The sequence below is a fragment of the Varroa jacobsoni genome, unplaced genomic scaffold (genome assembly GCF_002532875.2).
Source record: "Varroa jacobsoni isolate VJ856 unplaced genomic scaffold, vjacob_1.0 contig00294, whole genome shotgun sequence".
In the NCBI taxonomy this organism is placed as follows: domain Eukaryota; kingdom Metazoa; phylum Arthropoda; class Arachnida; order Mesostigmata; family Varroidae; genus Varroa; species Varroa jacobsoni.
In genome coordinates, this window is record NW_019214444.1 from 101,538 (window position 1) to 116,836 (window position 15,299).

Sequence of the window (15,299 nt, forward strand, 5' to 3'; positions counted from 1 at the left end):
TGTCATGAACGAGTAATCATGATTAGTACACAGTCACTTAGCCGAGGGCAACATCTTCTCGGCTGAGCCAAGACGAATGCCTGCGCAAGTCGCGTATTTGGTAGGTATAGACAAACGCACATATGGTACTCATCTACCAAAATGATATTAATTGAGATAGAATCGTTGCTTCCTGTACCGTGTGTAATAACTCTACATTATTATCAACGCATTCCTATATAACTCGGCCAATGAGATAGCAATTTTTTCTTTTAACAAAGAGTAATGAAGCAATTGACCACGATGCAATCAACAAGAAAATACTAAAGATGTTGAGGGTTATGATGAGTTTAGCACTGCCAGTACTAGGCCGGTGGCTTAAATAAAGGTTGATTAAGGCATCTGACAGATAGTAAAGGAACTAGGTGTTAAGGGAAACACAAAGATCAAACATCTTACTTTACTAACACATACGACATGTGAACCAGCGCGTCGGTAGAATCGGACCAATGACGCTTCATTCAGATATCGTCCCTGAACTGAGTAACCTGCTGTCCGTCATCACAATGAAATTGGCCAATAATGCGGATGATAAAACCAGGATCATTACGGTACATGATTGCATACCTGAATATGCCTCTTGCACGCTGCATGAAGAACAAACGTGCGTTGAGGAATTAGCAAGAAAAATGTTAAAAAAAAAGGTATTGACTACTCTATTATCGGAAAGATATGTGAGTGGACATCTTAATTCCAAGATGTTCTACCAAACCCCTTCGAAGCTGTCGATATGGAGAACAACTTAACGTAAGTGAATGCATTCGTTACGAATTATTTAAGTTCTTAAAAGATGATGTACAATACGAATGGGTTAATGTCTATAGAATAAGGAAAAAAACGTTCATAGCCACAAAATTGAAACGTTTTGACGCATAAAATTTCGTTAGCATTGCAGCAGACTGTAGATCGTCAGTACCAAATCTATTGACTTACCACATGATTTGAATCTCGGATTTGTGTGTGCCATAAATTTACTAAATTTTTGACACACACAAGTTCTTATGTGTGCAGCAGTGCAAGGACCCGAGCCTGTACGTAGCATTATGCTGTGATGGCCGTCTGGTTCACACTGTCGTTGCTGAGTCGAAACACATGCATAAGTACCATCATCGTGATAACTATTGCTTAAGTTAGAAGAACGACTCGACCTCAATTTAAATCGGATGAAGAGAACATGCGCTATCTAACAAATCGTGATAAACAAAGTCGTAAGGAACTGATTCGAAATGTTTTTTCGTAAAAGCTGCGATTGCGGGCAACCTATTAACATAACGTAAGCGATAACGTTGAACCGTTCTAGCGTTGAAGAAACAGAAACTACAATGAAAACTGTATCTGCACGTGCGAACAAGGTAGTAGTGGTCGACCGGAATTTGTCATGAACACCTAGTTTTTATAAATAATTGCGGAAAAGGCTATCTTTAATCAATAGATTCTAACTCACAGTATAAACAGAACTACTTTTGATAGTCAAATTGTAAACATTTAATACGAAATCAATGGAATTCATTGATTCGTGCAAGTCAATCATTTAAAAAGCAGGACGTTGTGTGCGGTGGGGATTGTCTTCTATCGACCTTCTGGCTCGCTCGATAATTGTCAACATAACAAACATTCGGCTTTCAGTCGAGAAACGTAAGTCGTTAAAAGCCACTAAATATTAAGAACACCAAAATGCTTGTAGGAAAAATTACAGAATACATTAGAACAGATTATTATATAGAGTTAAAAATGAGCCTGAGCAGTTATTCATTAGGACAATATATCGCACCTTAGAGGCAAGACATGTTGGCAAGGGTGACGGTCGAAATATTCGTAGCTACCCAGAGCATGCGATGACTGTTGTTACCGCAAACGATTTCTGCTAATCAAATGCTTGATTATAGATTGCTACCCGATTTCGTGACACCACCAGAATTGTGATTTTTGCTTATGTTTTTACATAACCAAGTCGGTTTTAGTGTACCGTTCCTGCTCTTCGGCAGTTTCTCCGACCTTTTCAATTCTAGTCAAGTCTGTGACCGCATCAATCTGCGGCGTCCGTGTTATTTTCTGTAACATTACTTCACATAGAATAGAGCTCTTTTCACACGTTTTGCTTTATCGTATTTCAGCAGCTCAATATGCGAATCAACCTATGCCAACAAATTCGGCTTTTTTTTCATCTCATTTACTTGCCTTCTGTTCGTTTGGTTTTTCAGCCTATCTCGCTGCTGATAGCTGCGTACGGGCGATAGTTTAGTAAAACTGGAAACGGTTGCCAAGACTTGATTTAATATCTATTTGAATTGACAGAGTGGATTGCTTTTCACATAGATGTATATCTAATGATTTTTAGGCTTGAATTAATTCATGTTTTACGTCGGCGGTAAGACAAGCATATATTATGCTCTTAGCGTGAAGATGTTGCCTGGAAAGAGTGTTGGAAAAACTGAAGATCATCTGTCACTGGGACAGTTGGCGACAGCGGCGGTGGCGACTAAAAACGTCTTTGAATAGCGAACGAGCTGGCATTTGATACATAGTTAAAAAACATTAAGATACTACGCAGCTGCCGTGACGCCACAACAACTGATTAGCCTTTGTAACTTGAATATTCTTCAACATCTATTTGATTAGAAAAACGATCAGTCCAGAATATTGACAATACCGTTAAAGCTCAGTGTCACGACTCAGGTTTTTGCTTTCTAGAAGACGTTCGATACAAGTTCCTTCTACCGGAAGAAAATCTAAACTAAAACATTCCCATTGAGAACTATTGATTATTAATATCTCATGAAGCCGCACAATGAAGAACTACGTAATGTCAAAAGGGAACAACGTCACCATTGTCATACAGCAAAGTGAAATCTGAAAGGGAATTTATCCAAGACGACGTTTCTCCGATTCAGTCGTCGCGTCGACGGTTGCTGTGACTCTGCCGCGTCGGTACTATCTTCTCTTTTCCCACTAAGTTACTCTAACATAATACGAGCAATTATATCAAAATACAATAATCTAACGACAGGAGGACTACAATAAATTGTAGAAAATCAGGTGTACTTGACCTGCAAGAGTTTTTTTTTATGATGACCTGTTGAACGACTTGGCCATCAGACTTTATCAATACGACTTCTGCTCTCTTTAGACCAAAAGGTATTCACTTTTAGTAGAACCCGTAGTAAACAAGTTTTCGCACAAAAACTAAAAATCAACCTGTCTAGTACGTGACTGATGAAACGGACTTTCTACCCTACTGTATAAGATGTTTTTGGAGACTTTCTTCAAGGCGTTCACTCCAGTGTAATCTATCAACACAGATCTCGTCCGCCATTGCGGTCCGCAACGGCAATGCTCGGAATGTGCCGACGGCTTCGACTCCGGCTACCACTTCTTTTGGTAGTGCTGTTATAAATCGAGAGAAAAAAACAGAAATTGCGATATTATTACGCGACAACACCCATATTATCGCTAATATTGCTGTGAAATGGCTCATAAATTCTCAATGAAATGAGTTGCGCAAGCAAAAGTTTCCATCATTTACTAGACAATTTTACGTTTGCCAGCAAATAACGAACAATCGATTTTTGCCTCAAAAACAACTCGAAATGATTGTCGCATAGTGGATTCTGTTGAGCCGTCATGTCTTCTCTATAGGTTCTAATGTTGTTTCACTATGCTTGTCCCTGTCGCCTCTATCCTCCTGGCGCTTTCTTGGGCGGCTGGTGTTTTTGCTCTTTTTTTTTATATTGAAAATCGCTGTGGGAACGCTCTGCTATCGCGAAAGATATCTATTGAAAAACAGTCGCGCCTATTAATGGACACAGGATCTCTAGTACTTTCACTTGTTTTTTTGTGCTCGGTACAAAAACAGCACGGGGCAAGCTGGAATTATGAAAGTTAAGAGAACAAAATGGCCGATGTTTGTACCAGCAGATTACCTCTTCACGGCCGTCGTAAACAATATGCATGATACGTGTTGATCTAACATATTATCTGCAGCCTTCCCCAATGGTTTTTTTATACTATTTCTGTAATCGGTGTAACTTTGAATGAACGGTGAATCTGTAACTTTAACATACTAATACAATAGGCGGGGTGGTAGGTTGGCTTCGAAACAGCATCAAAAGCGACAGGGGCACGAGGATCAACTTGAGCTAATGCTCATTGTCTGCGAGTTGAAAATATTTGTCGTTTTTCTAATCGAACGCTCACGTTTTGATAGTAGTAGAATTTCGAGAGGGCCATTCATACAACTAGCTAGCTTTTGGTTTGATCCAATTAAATTATTAACGAATCTAATGGAATCACTATTTGTAGGTCGGGTGTACAAATAGCAATATAATAAAGATAATATTCGCCATAAAAAATTTCTCAATTGTGATACTCAATATATTGTGTGTTAAAGTATCCATAGTTGACATATAGACCATTTCTCAACGGTCAGCCGTTTCAATAGCTCATAGCTACCGTAAGAAATGCCACTGCCCATTGACCTCACTCGTTCCGTATCAGTTCATCATGTACCTGATGCCAGCGGCTACCTCTCTGCCTGTGTTCGTATGCGCAATTTACGAGCACACCGTCCGCTGCTACGACTCGTAAATATAGCTAACTACTCTTTGAGTAACAAACGATTCGTTCGGCCCAGCTGTTCCGAATCCTGCAGGACTTCGAATTTGGTATCGATAGCTCATTCAAGATGCTTTCGATTTCTGTGCCGTTCCCGATTGGTGGATCACTTAGCCAGCGAACGAGCCAGCGTCCAGTTTATCCCGAAAGTGTCCAAGAAAAATCAAGCGATCTCTCGCCTGACGCCCTTTCTCACCGTTGAACTTTTTATCCGCAGTTTTTTTCTTTTACTTTTATCTGCGATAGCGGTAACAGCTGCAGCGGTGCTGACAGTAGTAACCATAGAGTCGTTTTAGTGGCGGTTGATTTTTTGCTACAGTCGTTTCCAGACGTGCTAGTCTTTAACATATGTATTACGGGTGGTGATGTCAGTCCAGTGACAACAGAGGAAACGTTTTCCATTCAGGGACATTTATATGAAGTTGGCTGAAGGCCGACTCCATTCACGTACATATGACAGATTCCGACCCATGGCCGACCGACTCGATCAAGCAACGGCTCTAACACATCGGCTGAAGGCCGACGAGGACCGAGAGCTTCAATGCAGTTCAAACACAACATTGTCATTTATGTAACAACGATTCCGATTCTAAGTGATAAAACGCCGTTCGCTACTCCTCGTAAGCCTACTACAATGCTCTATATATGTATATTGCACGACCGACAAAGGCGTAGCGATTGAACCGTCTACCCTGGAATGTGGGAATAGCCAGGTTTCCTAGCATAGAGGCAAGCAGACCGCAGTTAAACGTATCTGCTCCGCCTTGCGGAGCAGGGCTATCGGAGTTAGCGGCAGCCACAACTGATGGTTGGATTGTTTTGTAATGAATGTGGTCACGGCTTCTTGGCCATCAGACGGTGGCGACTTGTGCTAGCGTTGCCTGAACAGCATAATGTTGCTTAGTGTCTTGTAAAGCGTTATGTCACAGTGCTCTAGGATGGATTCTAGTGCAGGCGGCTGAGGTATTATATGGGCTTATCTGGCGTTCTACACGATTTTCCATTGTTACCGAGAGGAAACTGGGCATTGTACTCCGTATGAATAATTCGAGCCGAGCCGACTTTGTTACATTGAATAATAAAATAACGTTTAGAGGAAGGCACGTTACTTTTATAATAAAAAGTATTATATTGTAATGATTTTGCCTCGGCGACTTTGAAAACGCTAAAAAGAGGCAAAAAACGACTAGCTATTATATGTACGTTGGGTAATACGACGATATCGATTTTCCTATCGAATTCAATTTGTCAGAGGTATTCATCCACTTCACACAGTCGCACCGGTGATCTTAAGAAATCGCAAAACCATAAAAAAGATAGCAATAGCTTCATTTCCTGCGTTATACTGTATAGGACAGCTAGAAGTGGAATGTGACTACTGTTATGCACTTAGTAACGTTCGTGCAGGATAACTATTCGAGAACATTCAGACTGTCGATACGGTCTAAATGGCTTCTGCCGGACTAATTGAGTCCACCTGTGAGTAGAGTCCTTACAACGTCTGCGTGTGCGGTACGTCCGTGCTTGATTGGTTCCTTTGGTCAGACGCGCCTCGGTGCCCTGCACATTGCACCAGGCTGGCCGTACGAAATCGTTGCTAACGTGCAATATCGGGAGAACTGTCGTCGGTAATAATAACATTATATAGCGTTTATGGATCCTACTGCATTTATAAGCACGTTCCGCGTAGAATTATAGCGAAACGTCTCGTTTCCGTAGCCTTGTGTTTCCTGTCCAAATGGATAGGAATAGGGAAGCTTTGAAGGTGACGATCGATAGGCTTGTTGCGAAGTCAGAATCACCCGTTACAACGAGTGCTTTCGTTAGGCCAATAAAAGAACGTTAATCCTTTTGCCATCTGTATGTGAGAATAACTTATATATAGGACACTACTGTAATCTGTACGTGGCAAAGTTCGTTCAATGTGGGTTGCCTAATTCTCTCAGCACCATTTCCCCCCATTACCGAAATAGAATAGGAGTACCATTGAACTCTTCGTTTTTTTTTCACATATTGAAATTTTCTCTTTTTATATATAGAGAATATGCAGGCAAATCTCATCAGATTTTTTTATGTTTCCGCCATTTATAGCACGCTATGCCGGATGTTTTCCAATTCAGCTAAATGTTGTTTCGACTGTTCTACTTTAAATAGATAGATACTTTAAATCGATTGATATTGATACGAGTTTTGCGTTGATCTCTCTATGTGATGCGAGCTGACTGCACTTACCATAACGATATAGCGCTTCAATGGTTCGTTAGAGCTATAAGTAAATAGACTGCAGTCAATTTATGGACAATGTAATGCATGCTGTCCACCAATGGGTGAAAGTGCTTTAAGGGCATAGTGTGGTTACAATATGTAGAGAACCACGGACAGCTTGTTAATTAAACGAAAATCCTACGAAGTTGAACGGATATTGGGTAACACCAGACCTGTTATTTTACGTGACCTTTTACTTTGTTAATGATGAGTACGTAGCTTGGCCCGAGTAAATTTTTCAATAATTTATAGGAAAACAATTGCAGGCTGGATTTTGTAGTATGATAGTACTATGATTTCACCGCAATTTAATTAATAATGATGGCAGGTCAGGCGTTCTTTTTTTCGAATATAAGTAAGCAAATCAACGCAATGTCAACATTTCTTTGAAAGTAAATAGTGTTTTGTTTTTTCCCACCGCGTAGCCACTATCTTGTTAGTTGTTTACACGACCTCCAAGGTGTACTTACATTCTGTATACGCTTCTTGTTTTTTATGTTACTGAGAATGTCAATGCTATGAGATTTGTTTTTGTTTGCCGTTTGTTATGACCTGTTTCTTTACACTTCCCCGATCCAATGCTTTTTTTATTATCAGTATTAATAATAATAATTATTATTATTATTCGAATCGTTTGCCCGGCTGGATGTTAATATTTCCTTCTCGACTACCGTACAGTCGACCTGGTCGATTCGGGAGTATCGTTTACGGAGTGCCATGGTTTCCGTGGGTTTCAATATTGGGTTTTCGGATCTGCGGTGGTCGATTGCTGCTTGTCTTATTCAAGTCTTCAGGCGTCGTATAATGTAGATGTAACGATACAATAGCCGTCGCATGCGAAAAGGCCGATGCGATTGCGTGCAATATAACGCAATAAAATATGATGATGGTGGCTGAGAGCGTATCGACGTGGAGTGTCTTCGTGGCTTCACCGCTGCTGGCGACACTGTCTTCTGCAGAGTCTCTCCGCTCTGCTACCGACTCGGACTCTTCTAGACTTATGGCTTGTACAGGCCAAACTAGGCCGCGTTTACTTGACATCTAGTTATTCGAATCGTGATATTATTCGGTGATTTTTCCTAAAGTATTCCCTCAATATGATAACAGCGAAACTGACAGGTATCCCGTGTGACCACTGCTAGTGTTACCACTACAACGTCTGATATTCCGTGCTTGTTGACGAATAGTTAGCGATGACTTAACATTCGAAAAATACAAGGGAAAACTTCCGAGGATGACTACAGCGTCCACTCCAAATGCGTTCTGGAAGACGCATCGTTGTTCGTCTAATAAAACAAAAAACGACGAAAAAAATACGGACGCTGTAAGACATGAAAGGATGACGCTTCCTGAAAGCAAATATTTGTTTTTACCAGTACCATTTATACTGTAACAACGGCATAATCTAGTTTCTCTTGTTGCTATCATCACAGGTTGCTCCACTCTTAAAAACGCTTTCCCTATACATGTTTATGATCTGCATCAGTGTGTATGTGTGTCTGAACGTTCGGATGGCGAAATAGCGGTTGGGGCGGTTCTACCAGGGTTGGCCGACTCGCCCCGGAGTTACATGTGGGTCGTTGTTCAACGAAACCAAGTAATACGCTGCAAGTTGCTAAGAGTATTCATGTACAGGTGTGAACGAGGTTGGCCGGGAATGCAAAGTCGAGCAACAACATGATAGAAAATTTTAACATTTGCTGTCGTTGTTATTGTTGATGCTCCTGACGTTGCCTCCGCTCTTCCTATGCTTGCTCGTTCGTCCTTACAAAAACGTCGACCAACACCACGTCTGCGATACTATCTCATAGCTGTTAGCTACGCACAGGGGTGCCTGTATCAATTCGGCTAAAGATTTTCCAACCACCACGAATCGGCTCGACCACCGAGCAGATTGCAATTTATTTATAGACGAAACATTGTGGAACCTTCTTTCACCACGTCGTTGGGTTCAGCTTTTGGAAAACGGGTCTATTTTCCAACCGCTTTTTGATCGTCGAGCTGCTTCCCACCTGGCGTGATCGGTTAACCCATCACACCCATTAGTCGAAGGTGTGGTCCGTTGTGTTGTCACGAGGCAGGGACAAAAACCTGGGGCCGAGAGCTAGTCCCTCATAAATTTTGTTGTTTGGGTGTTTGCTTGATCAGATAGATAGATAGATATACGAAGACCGATATATCATGTTTTTATCTATGTGTATTCGTGCGTGAGTACTGTATGGAGCAGCGGAACGAATTTTTTTAAAAATTTTGGCATTGAGCCATAAGTCCTCAATACATGTGAGTCTCGTTGTGGTAACTAATACGCGATGATACGTGAAACCTTTGCTAATATCTGGCTAAAAAACGAAATTACTTACAATGAGTGTGGCTATACAAAGCACATTCCTTCTCAAGAGACTATGTCAATTTTTAGTGCAGCAATGAAGTACAAATAAGACGCTATTCTTAAATCGTTGTTTCTCCATACCACACTTATGTATGTTTCTGGTATTTGTGAGTTCATTGGCTCCTCTGTCCAAGCGGTTGGCGTCGCGATGATACCGAACAATTAAGATTCATCAAACTGACAGATCCCCGGAGGAACTACTGCCGTGGGTGGATCCATCACTAAATTTCTAAATTACCATGAACTCGATTGTGCTAAGCGACCGAGGAATGGAAAACGGAACAAACTGAAGGCCTGCAATGAAATGTTTTCGATCCTCGAATCGAAAGTGAAATTTCGTTTATTACAAATACGTAGTGGTAAAAGGAAAAAATATCTATTATAACACATTCAAATTGTTCGTATTATTTGGAGATGATTAAATAGTTAGTCGTGAACGAGCTGATTGCCAGAAATCAAATAGGAGCATTGACATAAAGCCTAGTATAATATTGCGTGAGTCAAATGAATTGCGATCACTACTCTCATTAATAGAACGAGATTCATCTACGATCTGTCACAGATGCTATTCCTAAAATGTTCTATTTAGATTTCTAATTAACATGAACACTTACAGAAATACTTTATTTTAGTTATTGAAAAATTGCCCGGTACTCAATGAATAAGAACAATGACGGAACCTTCGCCAGTAGATCTGTGAGAATTGCGTAGACACGTCGACTTATTACAAGCAAACTACTAAACGCTGTCCAATCAAACTTAAAATTGGGCATGCTTCCGGTATTTCAGCATTATTTTTTCAAATCTGTTACCAGTCTCGACAAATATGCCCTATGTTTAAAATAAAGTACATATTGTGATACTTAATTTGAAGTGATGCTTAACAATCCTCGAAACATTTACTATAAAACAAAACCGACACTGTTTGGGTAGGTAAAGCGTGTGTCAAAAACACCTTTATGAACCGCCAGTATTAAGACCTGGACCGTTCCTATTTAATCTGCATGCAGGTAACCCACGCCTAATATTGTGTGTACGGCGGCGACCCTAAGTTGTTTGTTTAACTCAACAAATCACAGTGCAAGCATTGAAATTATACAAATTAATAATATCTCTAGTACTTGTACTAGCTGAAAAAAAATCTTTTTGAGCTCATGTTTAATATTATTGCACTTCAGAGCGGTAAAGGTATTCGTGCCTTTTATCACATCGTCTTCGGAAGGCCACCGCCGCTTGTAGATTGCCAAACAGTTGTAATTCCATAATTTGTCCACTGGATGTCAGTGAATTCTAGGTAAACCTTCACATAAATTCGCCATTTTTTTTAAATTTCGCTCTTTTTTAATAAATTTCTTCTTTCATTGTGACGCTTAGACGCTAATCAATATTCAGCACTAGCTGAAATAAACTTAATTCACATTAAATCACGTGTTCCTACATTTTTTTCAAATCTCTAATTCCACCGTGGCGTGACCCTCATATCATAACGGCTGCTGAGTTAAACCAGTCAGAAACTAATCTATATAATTTCAATTCTGCTTCTGTTTTCATCCATATATCTGTAGGCGCAAAAGCAGTGGGCGAAAATGCTCGAAAAAGTCGAACGTGCCAAAGCTGACTATCATGCTGCTTGTAAACAGGAGCGGTCCGCTCAGAATCAGCAGAGAAACGCCGGAGCAGACAGTTCGCTTAGTCCTGACCAGATGAAGAAGCTCGGCGACCGTGTTGAAAAATGCCGAGAAGATGTCGCCCGCTGTCGCGACAAATACGACCAGGCGCTAAAGGAGATCGGCGAGAACAACGATCGGTATAAAGCGGACATGTCAGATGTGTTTCAGGTGAGTGATTGATCAAATCATAATTATGTAAGGTTATCATAATCGATCGAAATCTTCATGATCTGATACGCTTTGATGCGAAGTTGTAACTGATTAGCCAAACTGGTACCCGAACGATTTGGTTGTCGTCGTATTATTTCCTACTCACCGTACATTTGAAATATTTTATATATAGTGTAAATGACACGGAAAACAATCAGTGAATTATGTTGAATGGAATATGACTGAAGAAATGCCGGTCAGGGATTAACGTTAAGCCCTCCTAATAAATATATAAGAAAAAATAATAATAAAAGTGGGTCCCTCCGGTATTAGGTTGCTTCGCTGAGCAAGTCATCATTCAACCATAAACAACGCTTCTTGGTACCTCACGAAATAGACACGAGTAAAGACCCCCAATTTACCTACTATTATCTTTTTATGGACAAAAGACTTGTCTATTTTCTACTTGTCATTTTTCTGCCCATTCTCAGATCGCTAGAGACATATTTTTCCGTTTCTACACAAAATCTGAACTATACTCAATATTCTAATAAGGAAACTCCTATAGCTCAAGCTGTAAACGGAGACGGAAATCGACGGAGACCCCTCATGGCCTGATTCTCAAAATACTCCGTCTTCAACGGGGTCAATGTTTTTTGAAGCTCCCTTATGAACCATTGGTACTTTGTTAGCAAATATGCAACATGTACTGCCGCGTATGTATTGCAACAAATAGACGGCGATACTGGGCTACAAATAGCGCTGGATTTTTTTTAGAAAAAATTAGTAAAATTAAAAGGGAAAAAGTGCAATTAAAAACAGTGTCACCATTATTTGCTTACAAGAGAGCAACGAAGGGTAAACCGCTTACACCAAATTAAAAGGTACGCGCTTAATCTAAAACTTCAATAATTAGCAAGAGTCAATGCGTTAGAACTGAATGATGAGTGGTGAGCATAAGTGCTTCAGCAGTAGTGCAATGGTGGTATTAATACAAACCTTACCATAAAAAGTTGGTAGTAATTTATGAAAGGGTGCAATGCCAAGCTAGTTTCAAACGAAATAGTGAACAAATTCTTTTCCGACCAAAAACAACATCTTAGCGGGGCCGGCAAACGGAAAAAACCGCAATGTGAATTTTGTTCAAAAGGCCACCGGTCACCTTTAACTTGATGAGGGTGGGCGGTGGTGTAGGAACGAACCGTTGACCGTGTCTTCAACGTCATGTGTAAAATGAACGGAAATAAAATGAAAAATAAGATTTACGCTTTGACAATTATAAGATGAGCCCACCAGCGTTCTGAGAGCTATTGGGATAGCACTCTGCGACCCATATGTCCAGCAAGCCCACGTAATCGTGACAAGACCATTACGTTTCTCGCGCCGACTACAACGCCAAGGCATGCAAGGCACATGCAATATAATATACATTTCGGTTGACCGTAAGAAGCTGTAGTTAAGTGTAAATTCGATTTCAGTACCTCCTCACTGAAAAATAGGCAGGATTTTCAGTGTGCTTGCAAACAGAAAAGGATAAGCAGCATGCCAGATCTCAGAGCACTTCCTAACGTGTCCTAAGACACTGTTTAGATGTCGCAACAAAATAAGTCACTTTTTTTAATTATTTTTTCATTGTTTTGCGCTGCTGGTTCAACGTGTTGACACGACGATTTATAAGCTCGGTAATCTATAATGGTCTCAATTTTATCGAGTTATAAATAAGTATATATATATATATATATATATATATATATATATATTATAAGTAGGTTATAACAATTCTGCTTATTAAAATATTTGCAATATTCCGCCTATTTTTTTTATTTGTTCTGTCTGAACAACGAAATTGTGGAGAATACACTGAATGCTATCGCCCTTGGCGGCCAAGACGCAAGCAGAAGGTTCAGTTCGATAAATGTGTGGTGTATCATACGCACGTGCACGTAAATAAAATACAATATAACAGAAAAGCTTTTTTTATTTGTAATGTTCTGGTACCGCGAACGCTACACTAATCGATAGAATCCGGTCAGCGGTTCCAGTTCGTTACAGTTGGAGTACTGCCAAAGCAGTGCCGGCGTTCGCTTAGCGACAAATTCGGAAATCATACAAGGTGAAGGTCAATGGTAAATTAGTCGGCGATAGTCAACTACATACAGGACAGACTTCATCTGGCTAGATATGTTGACTTGGATAAACAAAGACATTGTCACATCTAAAATGGGGGTGTGTCTTTAGCTCGCAAATAGTACCATGTAATGTATTTGTATGCTGTCAAAAGTCCACCATAGGAAGAAATGCAGTTTTCCACAAAAATTCGGATGTGGAAGTTCAAAAGATGTCTTCTCTTGATGGGATATGCGAATGAACTAAAACTGAAGGCTTCATCCTGCTTTTCTAAGCCAAAGAATAATAAGACTGACATAATAGCTGAGTGAACCTCTGTGAAGGAACAACTGATTGCCGTTGGCCGGTTAATTCAGTACTATATATACCTCAGAACAACTTTGCGGCAAGAAGTTTTTGCTCGGCTTTATTGACCATCAAATACGTATTATTCATCTGTCGGTATCCACAGGTTGTCGTTCTGATCACGCGGCTTAACAATTAGGTACGAAATATTTGCCAATGGCTCGTTTTCCATATCCGGCATTGTTTCTTATCTACTGATCACTACCACGTCGGTGGCATTTTGCCCCAGCAGATGACAATGACTAGAATGCGGGCAAATCTATTGTTCACCGTTATCACCAGAAGATTTCAGCAACAGATCGCTTTACCAAAACAATATGCCATTGAAATCGAGCCTTTGTCTAATACTGTGTACTGATGCTATTATTACTACTGCTCAAGCGTATATTTGCTCAAGGATGATTCACCGGCCAGATATCCCCCCACACCTCAGCAGCAGCTGGAAATCGATAGCTAGTCAAAGAACGTTTCGACGAGAACCGTTAACCAAGCTGCTAACGGCAACTGGAACACATAACGAACCAATAAGTTTCCCTAAAAAATTGTGTTGCTTTCGACGTCCATAACCAAGGGTCAGTTTGTAGCGAAAAGGATTTTTTGGTTAAACTTGAATCGTTTACTCGATATGACTTATTAAAAACAGAAACTCATAAATATTATCAACTCATTAAAAATATTATTTACTAATACTGTACTCGATAGATTTACGTAAGTCTGTTGAACCGTGCTAAAGATCAATGGCCCACTGCAACAGAATAAACAAGTTGTGACGACAAGCATCTTCGGCGATGCATTATACTGCCAAAATGTTGTTCACAAACACCAAATGTTTCACAAAAGAAAGGGAAGGTAAAGACCGTGAGAAAATTATTTACTTTCAACAAAAACGAATATGTAGGAATAGCCAGAGGATTCGTGAGCTCTAATATATGGCATGAATGTGACATGGCCACACATGATTTGGCGCGCGAGTACAATATAAGTTTTATGTTCAGTAAAGGAAAATATCATGTTTCGATTAACTAATCGACATGCCACATCTCTAAATTACATACGGCGACAAGTTCTTCTATTTGCTAGAAGTTTGATTTAGTAGAATTATATGCAGTAAGTGACGATTCTTCTATCGAAAACGTAGATTGTTTGAAAGAATCGTCCATTTTGTAACACAGCGATAAGATGGATTATTGGTCAGTCGCTCTGACTCTCAATTTTCTCTGACAAGCCATTAGAAGAGCAAATTACTAGCCCGAAAAATCGTTCCGAGCAGCAACTGTCCGTGGCATTAGGGAATATCGTCAGCAGTCAAAGGAAGTTTTCAAAGCCATTGACCCATGAAAACCCTTTTCACTTTTAATTTTTTATATTACTGTTGTTTTTACCGTTGGTACGATATAACGTAAAAGAAAATTTTCTAATGTCTGTCATACTCTCTATGTAGTGAAGGTTATACACTTACAGGGTATAAACATATGACTGTGACGGCAGGTACTATCAAAGCTCCAAACTGTCGTTGTACGTATAGCTCTCTGTGTGGCCCTCCCAGTTTTATATATATATGTATATATATATATATATATATAATATATATATATATATATATACATATATATATATATTCAGTTCAAATATTCACCGGCTTACTAATGACAATCATATGATCACTATGACATCCTTCAAGAATGCATATATAATACTATTGT

At 39.8% G+C, this 15,299-nt stretch overlaps 1 protein-coding gene across 7 annotated transcripts in view; it reads left to right on the top strand.

The window, feature by feature from the left end:
* Nucleotides 1-15,299, top strand: part of Synd (protein kinase C and casein kinase substrate in neurons protein Synd) — a 67,001-nt gene that overhangs the window by 43,231 nt on the left and 8,471 nt on the right. For all 7 annotated transcript variants that reach the window (XM_022851592.2, XM_022851593.2, XM_086972755.1 and 4 more), the window contains exon 3: nt 10,870-11,142. In XM_022851592.2, coding sequence (XP_022707327.1) covers nt 10,870-11,142 — 273 coding nt within the window. The remainder of the gene's footprint in view (nt 1-10,869; nt 11,143-15,299) is intronic.